The sequence below is a fragment of the Oncorhynchus mykiss genome, chromosome 10, assembly GCF_013265735.2.
Source record: "Oncorhynchus mykiss isolate Arlee chromosome 10, USDA_OmykA_1.1, whole genome shotgun sequence".
Taxonomy (NCBI): domain Eukaryota; kingdom Metazoa; phylum Chordata; class Actinopteri; order Salmoniformes; family Salmonidae; genus Oncorhynchus; species Oncorhynchus mykiss.
This window is the reverse complement of record NC_048574.1, coordinates 78,431,185-78,453,910: the sequence shown is the minus strand read 5'-3', so window position 1 is coordinate 78,453,910 and position 22,726 is coordinate 78,431,185. Positions and strand designations below refer to the sequence as shown.

At 42.0% G+C, this 22,726-nt stretch overlaps 4 protein-coding genes across 5 annotated transcripts in view; 2 read left to right on the top strand and 2 right to left on the bottom strand.

Moving 5' to 3' along the window:
• Positions 1–1,653: 1,653 nt before the first annotated feature.
• Positions 1,654–8,166, bottom strand: LOC118936487 (zinc finger protein 628-like). Its single transcript, XM_036934068.1, has 4 exons — positions 7,530–8,166; positions 5,308–5,444; positions 4,865–4,961; positions 1,654–4,616 (listed from the first exon to the last, which is right to left on the bottom strand). Exons 1-4 carry the CDS (start codon positions 7,810–7,812, stop codon positions 3,394–3,396), a joined length of 1,740 nt encoding a protein of 579 aa, XP_036789963.1. The 5' UTR covers positions 7,813–8,166; the 3' UTR covers positions 1,654–3,393.
• Positions 8,167–8,284: 118 nt separating this feature from the next.
• Positions 8,285–13,151, top strand: LOC110497241 (proteoglycan 4-like). 2 transcript variants are annotated; one of them, XM_021573249.2, is made up of 4 exons: positions 8,285–9,202; positions 9,684–9,826; positions 10,098–10,209; positions 10,413–13,151. In XM_021573249.2, the coding sequence occupies exons 2-4, from the start codon at positions 9,791–9,793 to the stop codon at positions 11,702–11,704; spliced, it is 1,440 nt and encodes a 479-aa protein (XP_021428924.2). In that variant the 5' UTR covers positions 8,285–9,202; positions 9,684–9,790; the 3' UTR covers positions 11,705–13,151. The 2 variants fall into 2 exon arrangements, with proteins under 2 accessions (XP_021428924.2, XP_036789970.1); XM_036934075.1 differs by having other exon boundaries at positions 8,285–9,207.
• Positions 11,743–12,252, top strand: LOC110498612 (zinc finger protein 250-like). Its single transcript, XM_021575262.2, has one exon. It carries the CDS (start codon positions 11,743–11,745, stop codon positions 12,250–12,252), a length of 510 nt encoding a protein of 169 aa, XP_021430937.2.
• A 7,994-nt stretch (positions 13,152–21,145) lies between the features above and the next one.
• Positions 21,146–22,726, bottom strand: part of LOC118966656 (von Willebrand factor A domain-containing protein 7-like) — a 43,743-nt gene continuing 42,162 nt past the window's right edge. The window contains exon 20 of the mRNA XM_036989398.1: positions 21,146–21,547. Coding sequence (XP_036845293.1) covers positions 21,146–21,547 — 402 coding nt within the window. The remainder of the gene's footprint in view (positions 21,548–22,726) is intronic.

Below are 22,726 nucleotides of genomic sequence, written 5' to 3'. Positions count from 1 at the left end.
GCTGAATCCATGAATTAAATGCACGTATATTTATAATTCCATTCTCAGTATTTTCTTCATTGTCTATTACTGTAACTCAACCATAGTCGTGTGTACATATTCATTATCTTTATGGAGTCAGATAAACATTTTAATAGGCTAACTGCTTAGTCTCATGTGATGTATATATAATATACTGTGTGTTAACATATCAAATATTAGTGCCCACTATAGTGCTCCCTCTCTCTTAGCTGTGAATTCAAAACCCAGCTGTGTTAGTTCGTATTAAACAGGGATCCCAATAATGTGCATATTGCTTGCTGTTTGGGGTTTTAGGCTGGGTTTCTATACAGCACTTTGAGATATCAGCTGATGTACGAAGGGCTATATAAATACATTTGATTTGATTTAGTTTCACAGGGATTGGGAAGGACTTGTACTTTTATGTTTTTATGTATTGATTGATTACACGTATTAAAGCCTTTGCTGATTAACATTTACAGTCGCTTTTGTTGTTTGGAAGAATCATGCCATGACAGAAAGATGTAGTAAAAGTGTAGAAAATAAAAAGTTGATTTTGAATTAGCAGTTGATTAATTGTTTTAAAAAAACAACAGAAATTCTGGTTACTTGTCATTTGTTATTCATTAGGTAAGTTAGATGCCTGAAATCAAGTTTATGGTTTTTATGTCATGGTCATGGTTTTTATGTTCTGCAGGTTTAAGCTACTTACTTGAAAGACTGGGAAGTTTCACTTGAATGACCCTCTAAGTCATAATTAAGAGGGGGGGGGGGGGGGGGGGGGGGGGATGTTGTTACTCCAGTTGCATGTTTCACCACTGACCCTTCATCTTTTCAACCAAAAGATGAGAACAAACAAATGTTTGACATCTACAAAATGTATCAATTTGTATAATGTATACTGAACAAAATTATAAACAATTTCAAATATGTTGCAGAGTTACATTTCACATGAGGAAATCAGTCAATTAAAATACATTAATTTGGCCTTAATCTATGGATTTCACATTATTTGGAATACAGCTATGCATCTGTTGGTCATATACCTTTAAAAAAAAGGTGCCTCACAATGGGCCTCAGGATCTCGTCACGGTATTTTTTTGCATTCAAATTGCCATTGATAAAATGCAATAACCGTGTTCGTTGTCCATAGCTTATGCCTCCCCATACAATAACCACACCGCCTCTATTGGGCACTCTGTTCACAACGTTGACATCAGCAAACTGCTAGCCCACACAACGCCATACACATGGTCTTCGGTTGTGAGGTCGGTTGGATATACAGCTAAATTCTCTAAAACAATGTTAGATGTGGCTTATGGTAGAAGAATGAACATTAAATTCTCAGGCAACAGCTCTGGTGGACATTCCTGCAGTCAGCATGCCAATTGTACGCTCCCTCAAAACTTGAAACATCTGTGGCATTGTGTTGTGAGACAAAACAGCACATTTTAGAGTGGCCTTTTATTGTCCCCAGCACGTGGTGCACCTGCATAATGATCATGCTGTTGAATCAGATTCTTCATGTGCCACACCTGTCAGGTGGATGGATTATCTTGGCAAAAGGAGAAGCGCTCACTAACAAGGATGTAAACAAATGTTAAAGTAAGCTTTTTGTGCATATGGAACATTTCTGGGATCTTTTATTTCAGCTCATGAAACACGAGACCAACACTGTACATGTTCCATTCATATTTTTTGTTCAGTGTACTGTAGATAGTTTGACCATATTGTCAATGTTAAGCAAGCTAGCTTATAACATGCTTTACCAAGAAAGCATAATGTGAAAGTGAAATGAAACATTGCCCCTAAAATAAATCTAAATAATGTTTTGCTGTATGTACTTAGTCTTGTCCATGTTAACGTACTGTGTTGGGAATATAATTGGCAGTTATTATGCAGTTGGCCTTTAAGGTTGCAGATATGGGTGTGGTGGGGAGGCGTGTCCACCCCACAGGTGCCATCTTGAATTGACTGCAGAGAGAGGTAGCATTGTTTGCTGTGTGCTAAGAGGAATTTGTAGGCCTCTTTCCTATCACGGTCCACTGTTTTGATGAAAATTAGAGGCCTGGATGACACCAGTGTCGTGATAAGGAAACAAAACAGTAAAGTGGAGTTCTTTAGCAAAACAGTCCTAAACAAACATCACTATGTTGTCATCCAGAGTCCCATGTATTTATTTTCCAAGCTATAGCACACAGTATTTTACATACAGCAGGTTTTTAAAGGACTAAAAGGTTAAGTCTGCTCCATGTTTTCATTTTTGTCATCTAAAAAAATATCTCGATACAGGTGTTGTCCTGGCGCTAGTGAAAATATCTAGACATAGCGCAGGGGAATGTGGCCCATTGTGTCTTTTCTGTTGGATTATTGCTTTTAAATTTAGATCTCGTTGGATTACCTTTTTGAGGGGGGGCTTCCTTTGGGTTACAAACATTTATTTGGTCTTGGACTTCCATTTAAGGACTCACACTCTCAACCAAAGGTTCTGGTAGGACTAAGGTTTCGAACTGAGACTGTTGACTCTGACAGGACTATACTATCTTATTGTTGATTGATTATTTTGTTGTTCATGCTGAACCGTCCTATCAACACGTCACAAGCTAACTTTATTTTTTAGCAATGTTAGCTAGCAATCCAGATATCTAAAATCTTATTGGTTGAAGAATTGGTCAGACTTTAAATGCACTTGAACACAATCATGGCAGACTTACGACTTCCCACGAGCACATGAATGCCCCATATTCAGATGTTTGTTAGGTTGGCATGATCATTTTGACAGACAATTCATAGACAGTCCATGTATGGTGTGAATTCTTAACCAACACACAGATTTACAACCGTTCATATTTTCATCAAAAATAAAGCAGGACCAAGGCACTCTGAAAATAATTCATTAAAATGCCTTCATTTGTACGGCATGTTAAATGAAAACAAAGATTACAAACTCAGACGCGTTTCGGCTGCATGGCCTTAGTCAGGGAGTACAAAGATTTGATAATGCATGCCCTCATTTGAACAGCATTTTCCAATCAAACCTGATTTGAAGAGGGTTACAGAATTCATTGGACAACACCTAGTAAAAACTATACATGTTAAAAAGTGAAATACTGTATATGTTATAAAAATGAAAATCAAGGCTAGAAGGATCAGAACTCATAGAAAAGTAGTTCCGTCTTTTTGACTGGGCAAAGTTGTAAGAATAGCAGAGCCGCCTAATTTATTGTACACTAGATCACAGCAAACATGGTCATATTTTCAATGTCCTTATTAATAAAGAACTGACCACAAGAAATGTTCTCAATGTCAAATAAAATAATAAAACTAGTCCGAAGATTAATGAAGCAATTGTAAGTGTCTGCTATATAACAAAAAAATGTATCAATAACAAAATCAGTCCAGGAGATTTGGCCTGTGTTTGCGCTGGTGTGACTTCAGATGTGCCAGTCGTTTGAAGCTGAGTCCACAGACAGAACAGCAGTACGGTCTCTCCCCAGTGTGGGTGCGCAGGTGCACTTTCAAAATGTCTGCCCGCGTGAAGCTCTTGTCACACATATTGCAGCAGTGGGGTTTCTCCTGCGTGTGAATGCGCTGATGCACCTTCAGGTTCCAGAGCCGACTGAACTTGTTCCCACAGATGGAGCAGCAGTAGGGCTTGTCTGTGGTCTGGCTGCACTTGTGCCTCTTCAGGTCGGAGAAGGAGGTGAAGCCCTTGCCGCAGTGGCTGCAGAGGTGGAGTCCCTTGGCCTGGTGGACTCGCTGGTGGACCTTGAGGTTGCAGGCCTGGGTGAAGGTCTTACCGCACTGGGTGCAGGAGTACAGAGGCACAGACCCTGACCCTGTACTCGACCCTCTCCCAGTTTTGTGTTTCTGCTTGTGGACCTTGAGAGAACCAGAGTCTGGGAAGGTCATAGTACATTGATTGCAGGCATGACGCCTCCCCCCTCCTCCTGTTACCTGCTCTTGTGAACGATCTCTGAGGTTTAAAGAGAGTCCAAAGTCGTCAGCAGCACCATACAGGCTCTCTGTGTTGTTGTTGTGGGCTGAGCTTCCAGAGTGGATGGAGGTTAGCCCCCTGTGGCCGGCTCTACTACCTGACTCTGGGACACCGTGTTCAGGATACAAGACACTGGAGTCCTGCAGGTAACCCTCCTCATTGATCAACAGGCAGTTCAGGTCTCCCACCTCCGGGTGGGGGGATGGCATTGGCGACCCCACCTGCTCCTTCCGGCTCCGATGGGAGCGAGGCATGTGGGAGCGATGGTGATGGTCTCCCCCCTCAGACCCCCCCAGGTCCACCTGGTAGTGACCTGCAGCTCTGTAGCTCAGCCCCCCCAGACGAGACTGGGAATCAGGAAGCCTATCCAGCCCTTCCATGTCTAGAAGATGGTCGCCACTACCACTACTGCCGTAACCAGACTTCTCAAAGCCGACCCCCAGTTCCTCCATGCTGTAGCGGGGGCGGTAGAGAGGTTGGCTGGCGTCTCCTGGGTCTCCCTCGGGGCCCGGTGGTTCAGGCCCCTGGTCTAGACCAGAAGCCCAGTCATCCTGGCACCGCTGTAGATCCTGCTGAATAAAACTCTTACTGGGCCCCGAGATGTCTGAACCATCGGCCCCTGAAAACACAAGGGACATGAGGCATTAGAAGCATTAATATTTAAGACATTAGAATTACTAGAAACGGTAGTAGAGTAACTGTAATGTTAAATGACTACTTACAGTTTCAAGTTGACTTTCCATGTATAATAATGAATACATTTGAAATGAAACAGCATACTATTATAGTTACTCTTGTTATCCTTCTCATCATCATAAAAAGTAGGTTATTGTCTGTGTTATATTTGTGGTAAACTCCTCAACTCACCATCCAGGCAGACGCCCCATCTCTCCTGTAGCTCAGTGTTGTGGAGAGGCTCCTCTTTCAGCAGACTGTCCAGCTTCTGACCTCCGACCTCTGTGGACTGGAAGAGCAAATGATTCTGACTAAATGATGGATAAACTGACAGTGATTGAATAGAGCTGACATGATGGTTCTATATTCAGAACTCTCCTCTGGTACCCCCAGACATCTCACAACTTTGTCGTAGTCCTGAACTAGCATACTTGATTCAAGTAGTGAAGGACTTGATGATTTGTTGACAAGTTGAATGAAGTGTTTAAGTTCTGGAACAGTTCAAATATGAGGAGAGGTTTGAAAATGGCTGCCCTATTCTTTGTGACAGACAATCTGTTATGTACAATATATTTCCACCTGAACATTCTGTAACACCACACCCCCCACAGATGTTTAGTCAGTCCCCTGCCTACCTCAGAGATTCTCCTAGGGCTGGTGGCCTCAGCCTCCTCCAGATCATTTAAGGCTGTTTCCCTGGCCACGCCCCCACAGCTGCTCCACTCCTCCCCTGGTACCTTCTCCTGCTTCAGGCCACGCCCCCTCTCCACACCTGGCCACAGGTAAACAAAGAGAACGTTTCATTTGGAGTAAAAGGAAAGTAACATTGTGGATAATGGAGTCACCTCACATCAGATGAAGGAAAGGAAACATCTTATTAAGATGCCACCACCCATGACTGACTCCTTTCTTAAACCAATTCTGTCTGATCACTAAAGTATGGAATGTACACATTACAGCAGCCCCACTTCAGAGTGATTCAATATTTATCACAGGAGGTTGGGGGCACCCTAATTGGGGCTCATAGTAATGGCTGGAGCAGAATCAATGGAATGGTATCAAATACTTCAAACATGGTTTCCATGAGTTTGATGTCATTCCATTTACTCCGTTCCAGCCATTATTATGAGCCTTCCATCCCTCAGCAGCCTCCACTGATTGTATGTATGTACAGTACCAGTCAAAAGTTTGGACACACCTACTCCTTCAAGGGTTTTTCTTTATTTGTACAATTTTCTACATTGTAGAATAATAGTGAAGATATCAAAACTATGAAGAAACACATATGCTGAGGACTTGTTGGCTGCAACTCATCCAAAACCATCTCAATTGGTTTGAGGTCGGGTAAATGAAGCATGGAGGAGGTGGTATGATGGTGCTTTGCTGGTGACACTGTCTGTGATTAATTTAGAAAGGGCTATTTGACCAAGAAGGAGAGTGATGGAGTGTTGCATCAGATAACCTGGCCTACACAATCACCCGACCTCAACCCAATAGAAATGGTTTGGGATGAGTTGAACCGTAGAGTGAAGGTAAATTAGCCAACAAGTGCTCACCACACGTGGGAACTCCTTCAAGACTGTTGGAAAAGCATTCCAGGTGAAGCTGGTTGAGAGAATGCCAAGAGTGTGCAAAGCTGTCATCAAGGCAAAGGGTGGCTACTTTGAAGAATCTCAAATATAAAATATTTTGTGATTTGTTTAACACTTTTTTGGTTACTACATGATTCCATGTGTTATTTCATAGTTTTGGTGTCTTCACTATCATTCAAAAATGTTGAAAACAGTAAAAGAAATAAAGAAAAACCCTTAAATGAGTAGGAGTGTCCAAACTTTTGACTGGTACTGTATATAGTATATATACATACATATATACATACACATATATATATATATATATACATATATATATATACACATATATACATATATATATATACACATATATATATATATATGTATATACACATATATACATATATATATATACACATATATATATATATATACACATATATATATATATATATATATATATATATATGTATATACACATATATACATATATATATATACACATATATATATATATATGTATATACACATATATACATATACATATATATATATATATATATATATATATATGTATATACACATATATACATATACATACATATATATGTATATACACATATATACATATACATACATATATATATACACATATATACATATACATACATATATATATACACATATATACATATACATATATATATATATATATATATATATATATATATATACATATACATACATATATATATATATATATATATATATATATATATATATATATATATAGATTTGCAACCCAATTTTCCCTCAGAACAGCATTCATTTGTCTGGGGCATGGACTCTAGAAGGTGTTGAAAGCGTTCCAAAGGGATGCTGGCCCACGTCGACTCCAATGCATCCCACAGTTGTGTGAAGTTAGCTGGATATCCTTTGGGTGGTGGACCATTCTTGATACACATGGAAAACTGTTGAGCATGAAAAACCAAGCAGCATTGCAGTTCTGGACACACTCAAACCAGTGCGCCTGGCACCTACTACCATACCCATCAAAGGCACTTCAATATTTTGTCTTGGCACACATACACAATCCATGTCTCAAGGATTAAAAATTAATATTTAACCTGTCTCACCCCTTTCATCGACACTTAAAGTGGATTTAATAAGTGACATTAATTAGGGGAAATAGCTTTCCGGTTTTTTTAGTCGGTCATGGAAAGAGCAGGTGTTCCTAATGTTTTGTACATTGTAGATATGTGTTTTGATGTCTCTCTTTTCACCTGTCTGTGAGGTTCCAGAGCTTCTCTCCTCGGCTTCCTCGTCAGCTCTCCCACAGTCCGCACACTTCCCCCTCCGGTCTCGCTCTTTGTCCCTATCCCTGCGTCTGTTCTCTGACCACTGCAGCCGCTTCTTCAGTGACTCGACCTGCTCCCGGCTGCGGGACATCTCCTTCAGGAAGCTATCGTCCACCAGCCTGGTGATCTCGTACATAGCAGCCTTGAATACAGTCTCCATGACTCCGGAGAGCTGAGACTGGAAGGTTATGATGGCTTCAGACATCATAGCAAACTGTCTATGTGTAGCTAGCTACAGTTAAGAGTTCGTAACATTTAGGTACTTTTGTTCAAGTGGGTCAGTGTTACGATCCAACTCAGCAAAAGGCTAGGAAGCTAGCTAGCTACCGTTAGCAGGCTAGCTACTGTTGGATGTTGTCTCTTTCAATGACGGTCCTAATAACAATTTAATACTTTATATATATAAGATGTAGCATTTACTGTATGAGGATATTCGAACAAAGAAATACCATAGGCATTGAAAGACCGCAAGCTTATGGCAGTTAGGTAACTAGCGTTTGATAGTTACAGAGCCAACACTAAAATCACAGATAGAACAATGAGACAGACATTTCACCGGATGTATAAAATGTAAAGCATCCGCTTAGCCTTTCCGTTCACTACCAAATATGGTAGTGACAGGAAATCTACTGGCCGTTAGTGGGAGAATATGGAACGACATTTTGCTCGTCGCTGAAATTTGAGATTTGATCTGAAAAATTTTTTCTGTTCCCCAAACTATTTCATGTTATGAACAGAGTGTACCATGTGCGAAAGTTTTTTTTAAATCACGTTGTTTACAAGGAACGTCAAGGCGAGGAGGGGGAAGTAACGGAAATATGCAGATAAATGCTAGAACGCGCCAATAGGATCTTGCTAGTTCGTGATAGGCTCTAACCACCTCTTTCCTTGTTCTGCCCACTATGACTAATTTGTTCCCATTGGAAACAACAGGCTGTGTCTATCTTGGTCTAGTTATAACAAATCTTTGCTAAAGTCATTCCCAAAAAACAACAGCACTTCCGGAAACAAACCTACGGATCTGGCAGTGGGACAATCTACACTACGCTCCTCTCTGGAGAGATGTCTTTATTTGAACAAAACCTTTGCATGTTCTCACGTTGACTGTAAAAAAGGTTGAAAATATAATCCGGCTATTTTTATAAAATGGTGTAAAATATTTACAGGAAATCTACACACCACTCAGTGCGTCACACAAAGCACTGTGTGCCGTGTCCATAGAAGAAGAAGCCATGTTCTGATCAATCTTGTAAGTTATATTCGAAATAATAATCGATTGTACATGTATATGAGTGTTGGTTGAAGATGTCTGCCACCCACATGTCGAACGAAGGGTTTCAAATTCAGTTCGCCTCTGTTATGGAGAGTGTATTGAATACTGCAGTCACCGAGACAATTAAACTTTTCGAAACAACTATTGAGGAACTGAGAGCCGAAATATCCAGAATAAAAAAGGAGAACAAGGACCTCAAATCGAGGCGTCGATCCCATGAAATAACGAAGAGATGGACCGGTGAAAGTGAACGCCAAAACCACCGAGCCCAGACCGAGTCAAAGTGCAACACGTATCGGAAAATGTGACATCGGCGTTCAATGCGGTGAGGTGAAAACGTTATCCACTGTAGCTAACTATCTATCTACGTTCTAATTACTCACCACCCATGATCACACATCCTGATAACTAGCTAGCTGAGCATGTAGAATCACAGCTAATTTTTCCAAAACTACTTCATGTAGCTACGTTTAATTTGTATAGACTACAATATTAGGCAGAACATATCGTTTTGAGAGTTGTAGTCTATACTATTATGCATTCATAAATGACTGATAAGAGATCCTTCATAACCTAGGGATTTATATGTCACCCAAAATGATAGGTATGTTGCAACTATAGAAATAGATGAAATAGAACGTACTTGGAACCTCAAACACTGGCAATTTGACGGGATTCTATTTGTATGGTTGCAACACAGGATGTTGAAATGTTCTGTCACATCAGTTGGTTTCTAAACTTTAACTCAGAGTGTTTTTTGTGCCTTTTATCCTAAGTACAACTCTCTTCTGGTCTGGTATTTTCAGTTCTGACAAAGCAGGCTTTACCTCGGGCTGGGGAGCAGCACCTGCGGGAGGAGGACCAGGGGACTGAGCTGCACTGTGGAGCGTATGACGAGGAGGGCAACCCACAGATGGCCTTTGTTCTGATCAAACAGGAGGTGGACTGGGTAAGACAGGCTTCTAGCCTGAGTCCCCAGCTAGTCTAAGTCCCAGATCTGTTTGTGCTGTCTTGTCAATTCACCCACCTCTCTATACTCAACCTGTTGTTGGTGAACCCAGAAAAAAGAGAAACCTTCACACTGCGCTTGCTAGTATCACTTGTTCATTTAAGCTTATGTACATCGGCCTCAGAGTCTTTGTCAGAGTTTTCAATGACCCTAAGCTTTTGTGGTTGATTGTGTCATTGCCCCCCCCCCCCCCCCCCCCCACCACCATCAGGAGGCAGACTATTCTGATGACTACTCCCCTGGGTACATACTGCTGAAGAAGGAGGGGGGCAGGCCCCCGACTCTGGTCCGCAGACAACCTCTCAGAGAGTTACCAGGCAGAGGTAGGAACTAGGGAGACCTGCTTCTGAATCACACATCTTATTACAATGTATTAAACAGTATTGGAATGAGAACCAGGCTCTAATAATATCTATAATTATCTCTCCACTGTTATTCTCTCTGTCTTTTGTTCTTTCTCTGTCTCTCTCTGCGTCTCTCGCTTTCCACTATCCCCGCCACCTTTCTCCGTCCTGTCCCTCTGTAGCCCTGGTTCCTCCTGGAGCCGTCAGGGCCCTGATCAACCGTTACACCCAGGAAAGGCCTCCCACCACCCAGTCTACCTCAGGAGCCGCAGCGGCCGTCTTCCAGGGAGATCCAGACACCCAGGAGGCCCCCCAGGCTCTCAGCCCATCCCAGCCCAGGACCAGAGAGGTTACCAGTGGTAGTGCAGGCCAGTCCCCTGGAGCAGAACAGCAGTCACTGGTAAGACCAGCAGCAGAGTCTCCATCAACATTACACCAGACAGCATCTCCTCAATCAGCAGCCACTATCCAGTCTACATCACCTGTCCTGTCTGCTGTATTGGTCCAGTCCACGGTAACTACTCTGTCAAAAGAAACTGTCCAGTCGACCCTAACGGTGAAGTCGACAGCAGCAGCGTCAGAGCGCCTGCCACCTGTCCTCTACGGGTTACCCAGAACCCCTCTTCAGGATACACAGCCCAGCCCCGTACCCCCTCGTCCACCCCAATCATCCCCATCGCAGTCCTTCACAGACGTTCTACCTGTAGCTCGTCCAATAGCAGTGCCCTCAACACAATCAGCTAGGCCTACAGGACCACCGGCCGCACCACCAACACAACCGCAACCGCCTACAGTTTTGGAGCAGTTGGGTGTTGCAACATCACTAACACCATCGGTCCAGTCCGCTCCTTCTCCAACTGTGTTGACAGAACCTGCCGGCCCCCCTGAAAAGCAGGCGCCGTTGGTCACTGATCATGTGCAACTCTCCCCCACTGTGCCACGACTGAAGTCACCTGCTGTCCCAGAGAGGATGTCTGATGAAGCTCCTCCTCAGCTGTCAGACCCTGCTGTAACTACACCCTCTTGCCCCTTTCAAATGTCTAAGACACAGTTTTTAGCTCAGTTGTCAGTAGTACCCCAAGTACGCGCCCTGCCGTGGTTGGAGGAAGAGGAGGAGGAAAAAGGGGGGGAGGAAGATGAAGGGCAGGAAGATGAGGGAGGGCTTTCTTCCCTCCCTGCCACGTCTACGGAAGCTGTGACAACCAGGTCTGTCGCTACGGAGACGACCCCCGCCAGCGAGAAAAAGGAGATTGTTGTCCAGGTAGGTGGTGGCAGAAAGTCAAGTCAACGTGAAGCGCTCCTCTCTGGTCTCCGCCTCCGCTTAAGGCCCTGCCCCCAGAACAATACTCCATCTCCAGTGGTTGCTAAGAAACCCAGAGAAGAGGGAACCGCCCCCCGGTACCATACCAGCTCCAACAGGCTCCGCCGAAAAGTCTCGCCAAAAACCAGTGTGCAGACTGCGGTCGTGTCCTGAGCAGCGCCGCTTCTTTAGAGAGTCACGCCTCCCTCCACATGGGGAAGCGCCCGTTCGTCTGCTCAGCCTGCGGCAAGGACTTCCCCAACCTCAAGGGCCTCAACCGCCATGACCGCGTCCATGGCGACCAGTGTCCGCAGTGCAGCAAGACCTTTGTCTACCGCTTCGGCCTGACTAAGCACGAGCAGATGGTCCACAGCGGCGTGCGCCCGTTCATCTGCCCGATCTCTGGCAAACGCTTCGCCATTCGGCGCGACATGGAGACGCATCTCTGTGTTCACACTGGAGAGAAACCATTTGCCTGCTCCCTCTGTGTGAAGCGGTTCAAGAGGCGTGTGGAGCTGAATGTTCACCTGAGGTGGCACAACGGGGAGAAGAGACACTGGTGCTCGTACTGCGGGAAGGGCTTTCTGGATTACAATAATCTGAAGAGGCACAAACTGGTCCACACTGGGGAGAAACCTCACACCTGCTCTGAGTGTGGCAAGCACTTCAAACAGACTGGCCATCTGAAGAAACACCTGAAGACAATACACAAAGACAGATAGAGAGGACAGGGGACGAGCCTTTAATGGCACCCTATTCCCTATATAGTGCACTATGCAGGCTCTGGTCAAAAGTAGTGCACTATATACGAATAGGGTGTATAGAAGGGAATAATAGACATTCTCCATTTGTCAGTTCAAAACACAGCCATATAGGTTTTAATGGGATATTGTGTGTAGTTTGGTGAGAAAAAAAATACATTTAATCCTTTTTTAATTCAATCTTGAATTCTCACAGTGATTAATGACGCAGGGATCTCAATCTATTCTCACAGTGGCCGGGAAGGACTTGTTATTTTATGTTTTTCTGTACTGATTGATTACAAGAGTCAACGCTTTGGTTGCGTAAACATTTGGGGCTACTTTTGTTGTTTAAAGGTTCATGCTGCGAGAGAATGACGTACCTAAGTGATAGCGTAGTGTAAAAAAAGAACGACGTAGCTAAGTGATGACGTAGTGTAAAAAAAGAACGACGTACCTAAGTGATAGCGAAGTGTAAAAAAAGAACGACGTACCTAAGTGATGACGTAGTGTAAAAAAAGAACGACGTACCTAAGTGATAGCGAAGTGTAAAAAAAAATGACGTACCTAAGTGATAGCGAAGTGTAAAAAAAGAACGACGTACCTAAGTGATGACGTAGTGTAAAAAAAGAACGACGTACCTAAGTGATAGCGAAGTGTAAAAAAAGAACGACGTACCTAAGTGATAGCGAAGTGTAAAAAAATTATGACGTACCTAAGTGATAGCGAAGTGTAAAAAAAGAACGACGTACCTAAGTGATAGCGAAGTGTAAAAAAAGAACGACGTACCTAAGTGATAGCGAAGTGTAAAAAAATAATGACGTACCTAAGTGATGACGTAGTGTAAAAAAAGAACAACGTACCTAAGTGATAGCGAAGTGCTCTCTCCAGAAGTTCAGTGAGGATCTCTGAATGATCCAATGTTGACCTAAATGACTAATGATGATAAATACAATCCACCTGTGTGTAATCAAGTCTCCGTATAAATGCACATGCACTGTGATAGTCTCAGAGGTCCGTTAAAAGCGCAGAGAGCATCATGAAGAACAAGGAACACACCAGGCAGGTCCGAGATACTGTTGTGAAGAAATTTAAAGCCGGATTTGGATACAAAAAGATTTCCCAAGCTTTAAACATCCCAAGGAGCACTGTGCAAGCGATAATATTGAAACGGAAGGAGTATCAGACCACTGCAAATCTACCAAGACCTGGCCGTCCCTCTAAACTGTCAGCTCATACAAGGAGAAGACTGATCAGAGATGCAGCCAAGAGGCCCATGATCACTCTGGATGAACTGCAGAGATCTACAGCTGAGGTGGGAGACTCTGTCCATAGGACAACAATCAGTTGTATATTGCACAAATCTGGCCTTTGTGGAAGAGTGGCAAGAAGAAAGCCATTTCTTAAAGATATCCATAAAAAGTGTTGTTTAAAGTTTGCCACAAGCCACCTGGGAGACACACCAAACATGTGGAAGAAGGTGCTCTGGTCAGATGAAACCAAAATTGAACTTTTTGGCAACAATGCAAAACGTTATGTTTGGCGTAAAAACAACACAGCTGAACACACCATCCCCACTGTCAAACATGGTGGTGGCAGCATCATGGTTTGGGCCTGCTTTTCTTCAGCAGGGACAGGGAAGATGGTTAAAATTGATGGGAAGATGGATGGAGCCAAATACAGGACCATTCTGGAAGAAAACCTGATGGAGTCTGCAAAAGACCTGAGACTGGGACGGAGATTTGTCTTCCAACAAGACAATGATCCCAAAACATAAAGCAAAATCTGCAATGGAATGGTTCAAAAATAAACATATCCAGGTGTTAGAATGGCCAAGTCAAAGTCCAGACCTGAATCCAATCGAGAATCTGTGGAAAGAACTGAAAACTGCTGTTCACAAATGCTCTCCATCCAACCTCACTGAGCTCGAGCTGTTTTGCAAGGAGGAATGGGAAAAATTGTCAGTCTCTCGATGTGCAAAACTGATAGAGACATACCCCAAGCGACTTACAGCTGTAATCGCAGCAAAAGGTGGCGCTACAAAGTATTAACTTAAGGGGGCTGAATAATTTTGCACGCCCAATTTTTCAGTTTTTGATTTGTTAAAAAAGTTTGAAATATCCAATAAATGTCGTTCCACTTCATGATTGTGTCCCACTTGTTGTTGATTCTTCACAAAAAAATACAGTTTTATATCTTTATGTTTGAAGCCTGAAATGTGGCAAAAGGTCGCAAAGTTCAAGGGGGCCGAATACTTTCGCAAGGCACTGTAAGTGATAGCGAAGTGTAAAAAAAGAACGACGTACCTAAGTGATAGCGAAGTGTAAAAAAAGAACGACGTACCTAAGTGATAGCGAAGTGTAAAAAAAGAACGACGTACCTAAGTGATGACGTAGTGTAAAAAAATAATGACGTACCTAAGTGATAGCGTAGTGTAAAAAAGTAGAAAAATGTTGAATTTACATTTATTGTATTTAAAACAAAATCAGATTATTTGTACATATTGTTTATTAAGAAGTTGTTATCCTGAAAAGCAAGGTTATATTTAGTTTTATCGCGGTCACGCACATTATGGTTTTATGGTCTAGTTTCATTTAAATTTGTTTCATGTTCTGTGCTTTCGTCGCACTTTTGATCAATGATGTTCCTCATGGTTGGTTTAATGGATCATTTATAGAATGGTGTGGGCTGATAGATTTAGGCCTAGCCCTAAAAGATAGCTTTAAGTTTATGCTAGGGTTTAACCTATTCAGTGCTGTTGAACGTTTAAACCAGACATTTTTTTATTTTTTTTATTTCGCCTTTATTTAACCAGGTAGGCTAGTTGAGAACACCTTTATTTAACCAGGTAGGCTAGTTGAGAACACCTTTATTTAACCAGGTAGGCTAGTTGAGAACACCTTTATTTAACCAGGTAGGCTAGTTGAGAACAAGTTATCATTTACAACTGCGACCTGGCCAAGATAAAGCGTAGCAATTCGACACATACAACGACACAGAGTTACACATGGAATAAACAAAACATAGTCAATAATACAGTAGAACAAAAGAAAACAAAAAGTCTATATACAGTGAGTGCAAATGAGGTAAGTTAAGGAAATAAATAGGCCATGGTGGCGAAGTAATTACAATATAGCAATTAAACACTGGAATGGTAGATCGGCAGAAGATGAATGTGCAAGTAGAGATACTGGGGTGCAAAGGAGCAAAATAAATAAATACATACCAGTATGGGGATGAGGTAGGACATGACTTGTTTTAATAATTTTTCAGAGCTATTAGATATGCTTGGGAGGGTGCACTGTCTCAGCGTCCAGGCACATGTTGGGCCCAACACTATCAGTCATTTGAAAGTTTAAACCGTCTAGGATAGGCACCCTATGACATTGCAATATCAGATTTGCTACTTACACTGAAAATGAATCTGTCTCATCTCTCTGGGTCAGTTAGCAAGAACCAATTAAAGTTCATATTTTGGTTTGGCTATTGTGCTTCTATGTTGGAAATGTATTATTTCTCATATCAACTAATGGCAGTTGGACATCTACAGTGTTTTCAGAAAGTATTCATACCCCTTGACTTATTCCACATTTTGTTGTGTTAAAGCCTAAATATCTCATTTACATAAGTATTCACACTCCTGAGTCAATACATTATTATAATCACCTTTGGCAGTGATTACAACTGTGAGTCTTTCTGGGTAAGTTTCTAAGAGCTTTGCACAGCTGGATTGTACAATATTTGCACATTTATTATTTTCAAAATTCTTCAAGCTCTGTCAAGCTGATTGTTGATCATTGCTAGACAGACGTTTTCAAGTCTTGCCATAGATTTTCATGTAGATTTAAGAACATTCAATGTCGTCTTGGTAAGCAACTCCAGTGTGTTTTAGGTTATTGTCCTGCTGAAAGCAGAATTTGTCTCCCAGTGTCTATTGGAAAGCAGAAAACTAGGTTTTTCTCTAGGATTTTGCCTGTGTTTAGCTCTATTCCGTTTATTTTTATCCTAAAAAACTCCCAAGTCCTTGCCGATGACGAGCATACCCATAACGTGATGAAGCTACCACCATGCTTGAAAATATGAAGAGTGGTACTCAGTGATGAGTTGTTTCGGGATTTGCCCCAAACATAGGGCTTTGTATTCAGGACAAATACAGTTTTGTAATATTGTTTTCTTTACAGGTTTTCTTTTCACTCTGTCATTTAGGTTAGTATTGTGGAGTAACTACAACGTTGTTGATCCATCATCTGTTTTCTCCTTTCACAGCCATTAAACTATGTAACTGTTTTAAAGTCACCATTGGCCTGAGCTGTTTCCTTCCTCTCCAGCAACTGAGTTAGGAAGGATGCCTGTATCTTATCAGGGTCACCAGGGTCTAGCCCACGCATGTTATTCTTGTTCATATATGGTGACAAATAAGATTAAAAAAAAAATTATGCCAAACAGAAAGTATTCAAACATTGAAAAACCCGGATTGTATTATAAGAAAGCTCAAGAAATTGTGTTTTAACCCAAATTTGATGTCGTGTTCACGTGCTAGTCGGAACTAGGAAATTCTGAAATGTTCTAACTGGTTGCAGTTAATCACAGGCTGTGATCAACGATTTAGCAAGTCTCAAATGTCGGAGTTTCCTAGTTCCGACTGGCATGTGAATGTGGCATAACCCCTTTTTTTGGCACTAGTGTACTTCCATATATATTTCACATTCAGTTTTGAAACTGGTACCAGGTTACCTTCTGATAAGGCTTATGGGCGTTTGTTTGTAGAGCAAAACAACAGAAATGTCTGAGTCTCATCGTTTGATGGTGGATCATGTTAGTTTGTAGCAGTGGAGGCTCCTCAGTGAATTAAATACATTTTAAATTGTAAAACATTTAAAAATATGTATTTTTTAGATATAACTATACTAAATATAATCACGTCACCAAATAATTGATTAACACACACTATTTTGCAAATAAGGTCTACAGTAGCCTCGAGCAGTCTGTAGGGTCGCACATGATGTAGCCAGAGGACAGCTTGTTTCCGTCCTCTGGGTACATTGACTTCAATACAAAACCTAGGAGGCTCATGGTTCTCACCCCCTACCATAGACTTACACAGTAATTATGACAACTTCCGGAGGACCTATCACTGCTCTTGCAGCATGTTGTCCACCCAATTAAAGGATCAGAGAATAAATCTAGTACTGAAAGCATAAGCTACAGCTAGCTAGCACTGCAGTGCATAAAATGTTGTGTATAGTTGACTCAAAGAGAGAGAAAGACAGTAGTTGAACAGTTTTGAACAAATTCATTTATTCCAAAATGAAGGAGAAGCAAGAGATAAATAGAGAGTACATTTTTTTTCAGTTTCACTTAGCTTGCAAATGCAGCAAGCTAGATTAGCCTACTGAATGGCGGATGCTATGTTAGCTAGCTGGCTATGACTTTAACACAACACTGGAACTCTTCCAAGTCAAGGTAAGATTTTGGTGTTACTAATGTATTTCCACCGAGGCCCGCCGGTATAATTGCTTACTGACTGTACATTGTAACATTACTGCATGATTGTAGCGATTTTACTAAAGTGTTAGTTATATTAGCTATGCCATGACATGACTTTAGTTAATATGGTGACAACGGTGTAGGCTGTGTGTAGCGTTTTGGCTTAAAAAGGTTTTTATTCGCTTGGTTACACACAGCTGATGTGTTGTCCATTGAAGTCCACAAGCGAAGGGAAGAGGTGAGAGGAGGAGAGCGCATAGATGTGAGAAGGAATACAACATGGCTGCTATGAAAGTGAACTATGTGTTCAGGGGTGTATTCATTCAGCCGATTCTGTTGAAAAACGTTTCTTAAATGGAAGCAAATGGAACAAAACGGGGATAAACATACCTCAATTTGTCCAATAGAAAATATTGTTTGCAAATGTTGGACTAATGATAGGGAAAATGTTAGTATCATGTACAGTCGTGGCCAAAAGTTTTGAGAATGACACAAAAATTCATTTTCACGAAGTTTGCTGCTTCAGTGTCTTTAGATATTTTTGTCAGTTGTTGCTATGGAAACCTGAAGTATAATCACAAGCATTTCATAAGTGTCAAAGGCTTTTATTGAGAATTACATGAAGTTGATGCAAAGAGTCAATATTTGCAGTGTTGACCCTTCTTTTTCAAGACCTCTGCAATCCACGCTGGCATGCTGTCAATTAACTTCTGGGCCACATCCTGACTGATGGTAGCCCATTCTTGCATAATCAATGCTTGGAGTTTGTCAGAATATGTGGGTTTTTGTTTGTCCACTGCCTCTTGAGGATTGACCACAAATTCTCAATGGGATTAAGGTCTGGGGAGTTTCCTGGCCATGGACTCAAAATATCAATGTTTTGTTCCCCGAGCCACTTAGTTATCACTTTTGCCTTATGGCAAGGTGCTCCATTATCTTGGAAAAGGCATTGTTCGTCACCGAACTGTTCCTGGATGGTTGGGAGAAGTTGCTCTCGGACGATGTGTTGGTACCATTCTTTATTCATAGCTGTGTTCTTAGGCAAAATTGTGAGTGAGCCCACTCCCTTGGCTGAGAAGCAACCCCACACATGAATGGTCTCAGGATGCTTTACTGTTGGCATGACACAGGACTGATGGTAGGGCTCACCTTGTCTTCTCCGGACAAGCTTTATTCCGGATGGCCCAAACAATCGGAAACGGGATTCATCAGAGAAAATGACTTTACCCCAGTCCTCAGCAGTCCAATCCCTGTACCTTTTGCAGAATATCAGTCTGTCCCTGATGTTTTTCCTGGAGAGAAGTGGCTTCTTTTCTGCCCTTCTTGACACCAGGCCATCCTCCAAAAGTCATTCGGCTCACTGTGCGTGGAGATGCACTCTCACCTGCCTGCTGCAATTCCTGATCAAGCTCTGTACTGTTGGTGCCCCGATCCCGCAGCTGAATCAACTTTAGGAGATGGTCCCAGCGCTTGCTGGACTTTCTTGGGTGCCCTGAAGCCTTCTTCACAACAATTGAACCGCTATTCTTGAAGTTATTGGTGATCCGATAAATGGTTGATTCAGGTGCAATCTTACTGGCAGCAATATCCTTGCCTGTGAAGCCCTTTTTGTGCAAAGCAATAATGACGGCACCTGTTTCCTTGCAGGCAACCATGGTTGACAGAGGAAGAACAATGATTCCAAGCACCACCGCCCTTTTGAAGCTTCCAGTCTGTTATTCAAACTCAATCAGCATGACAGAGTGATCTCCAGCCTTGTCCTCGTCAACACTCACACCTGTGTTAACGAGAGAATCACTGACATGATGTCAGCTGGTCCTTTTGTGGCAGGGCTGAAATGCAGTGGAAATGTTATTTGGGGATTCAGTTCATTTGCATGGCAAAGAGGGACTTTGCAATTAATTGCCATTCATCTGATCACTCTTCATAGCATTCTGGAGTTTTTGCAAATTGCCGTCATACAAACTGAGGCAGCAGACTTTGTGAAAATGTATATTTGTGTCATTCTCAAAACTTTTGGCCACGACCGTAGTAGCCTAAACCTATCGCTGTTACATGAACTGGGTGAATGAAATATGAATGACAGTTATCAAATATGTTGTAATAGAAATAAGGCCATCCTCGTCTTAAACGGCATTGACAGCCACTGGTTTGTAGCCCAAACTGTTTGGACGCTACAAATGTTTTCGTGAGAAGATTTTTTGGATGTCTGCTGGTCTGAAAAACACCCCTGTAGGCAGATTGAGAAGCAGACCATGCAAAAAATCCAATCAAATCAAATCAAATTCAAAAAAATCTAAATCAAAAAACACATATCTTTAGTTTAAACAGATGGATTTTGATGGGGATTTCTTTATTATGCCAATTATGCTGCTGCTCCCTTGGGGTGGGATGTGTGCAGTCAAAGCATCATTTACCCTAAACTGTGTCCTAAACTGTGTCCTGAGCACTAAACTACTAGCCTAGTCAAGCAGACTGACCACTATCTAGTTTCACTGATATGTGAAATCAGACCGGTTTCACATTGCTACTAAACTACCTCAGGTTATTTGTTTTGTTATAATACAGAGTCAGTAGGAAAGCAGAGATGTTTTATTCATGACAGATGTAAACTAAAGACTTACATTATATTACAAAAATAAAAACATCTTACAGTGCAAATAACACGTTGAGAAAGTGCCTAGAGAGAGAGAGTACTGTTGGCAGTTTTTTACAAAAGGGACATTCATTTCCATTGTGGCTTTGGCCATGTTTCAGGCCGACTACCTTGCAGACGCCTGCCAGAGTTCACACGTGGATAGGTGTTCAACATATCAGCTTCACACATCAATCTGATGCATCATTTCGCCGACAATGATGTGTCACGCAAAGCATTTGTTGATGCAATGCAATGTCTGCAATATGGTCGGCCTGGAACGTAACCGTTAGCATTAAGAGGCAGTGTCGGGAAGGCAGTCAATACATGAGCCTTACTCTATTACCATAACCAAGTGGGAAGGTGGCATTTACCACATAAGACAGAGGAAAATCCACTTGAACGCCCCTCCAACTGGTAATTACTAGTCTATCACCCATGAGCTACAACTTCTCCCAAATGCAGACCTCTGATGTCACCTGCTAAGGAAATTAACTCGATAACAGCATTTTCAGCAGATAAATGCAACGAAACCTTATTAAAAGCAATCTATTTATCTATCTATCTAATCTAATATGGCTTTTGAAAACTATAATTAGTTGGCAAGCATGATGGCTGTACTTTGTGTTTATGGTTGTGGCCGCTGGTTGGCCATTAGCCAAATCAGTGTTTCCCAACAAGTTCTAAGCATGTGAATGAACCTCACAACGTTTACATGACAGATTCCCACTTGGTTATGAACGCAGCATTAGATCAGATAAGTAGGTCTCTGAGGGACGTAGTGAAGAAGGCAGAGACCAGCAGACACACCAACAGTGGGAGGGACAGAGCCATGGAGGGCGGTCCCGCGTTGCGGACGATGGAAAACCGACAGGTGCCGACATTCATGGCTTTGTCCACCGCCTCCAGCTCTACTGTCAGAGAGCAGCACGAAGCGTTGAACGCTGCTGCAACAACCGTCTGCTTCAGGTCCGTGTGGGTGAGGCTGCCTACGCCCTGGAGGTGTGTGAGGCTGGCGATGCCTGTGCCATTGACGCCGTCTGTCAGGTTGGCAGAGAGCTGCCAGAAGGCGGAGCTGCAGGCTGCTGGGTCAGCTGGGCAGTCGACCACCGAGACGCTGACCACCTCACACTGGGGAGGGGTGAAATCTGTCACCTGCAATGGGGGGGAGAGATTAAGAGATGAGGAGAAAGAGAGACTTGGGTTCTATAAATCTAATTCTGGCCCAGAGATTTGGTAGTACTTTCTCTGACCACCAGAGTACTTGTGCGGCTGAGCTTCAACACTCTTAAAGAGGAGTTGAACTAAAAAAAGACTTATTTGGTTGAAAATGGCCTACAAGGCATCGCTATTAGTCAAATACATGTTTTATTAAACAATATATATTATTACATATTATTTAACTAGGTAAGTCAGTTAAGAACAAATTCTTATTTACAATGACGCCTTGTCCAGATATCTTTTGTTGACAATTTGCATAGAAAATAGATGCCTGCTACAGTGAGTTTCCACTGAAGGTCTTGTCAATACAAAAAGCTGGACGGAATGATGTCACACCTACAACAACTTTTTAGCTAAAAACCTAGTGTTGGTTAAAATAATAAAGTAGTTGAGTTTTTCCATTTAGGGAAATTGATGAATGAACTGCAGACAGCCTGTTTGCCCTCCCACCTATCTGGTTCATGTCTCAGGTAGCCTGCAAACGCCTGCATGGACAGAATGCAAGAATGTACTCATATCTGGCATATTCTAATAATTCTAATGTGCCAACGTGTCGCCACAGTCAGAGCCATGATGAAACTTGCACTCTAGTAAATCTGAAATAATTGGATGTTGAAACTTGTATCCAGCCAATCAGAAAAGCAAGGCGAAGCAATTCAGGCATTCTGGAAAGTCAGGACAAGGATCCTGCAAAGACACATTATTTGTTATAGTTGAAATATAGATTTAGCAAGCTGTTGGCATTTATAATCACATGCCCTGCATACCTTCACAATTATTATTCATCATTTATGTTTTTGTCGAATTAACCTGGATCAATAGAACTTGCCTATTGACTACAAAGTGTAAATAGGATCATTTTGGTCATAGAGTCAGTTTTGATCAAAACAGAGATGAGTAATTGAGGTCGTGGCTTTTTACCTGAGGGTTGGGTTTTGATTTCAAATCTCTAGCCTACACGGGACCACTGCCAGGCACAGTCTAATCACAGTTAACACTAATTATACAGAGTACAGGTGCCAGTTGTGCTGCCACACAATTATTTCACAGCCGATCGAACCATTAGCATGCAGAGCTTTGGAATTGTTCTAAAACAATCTATTGTCACAAATT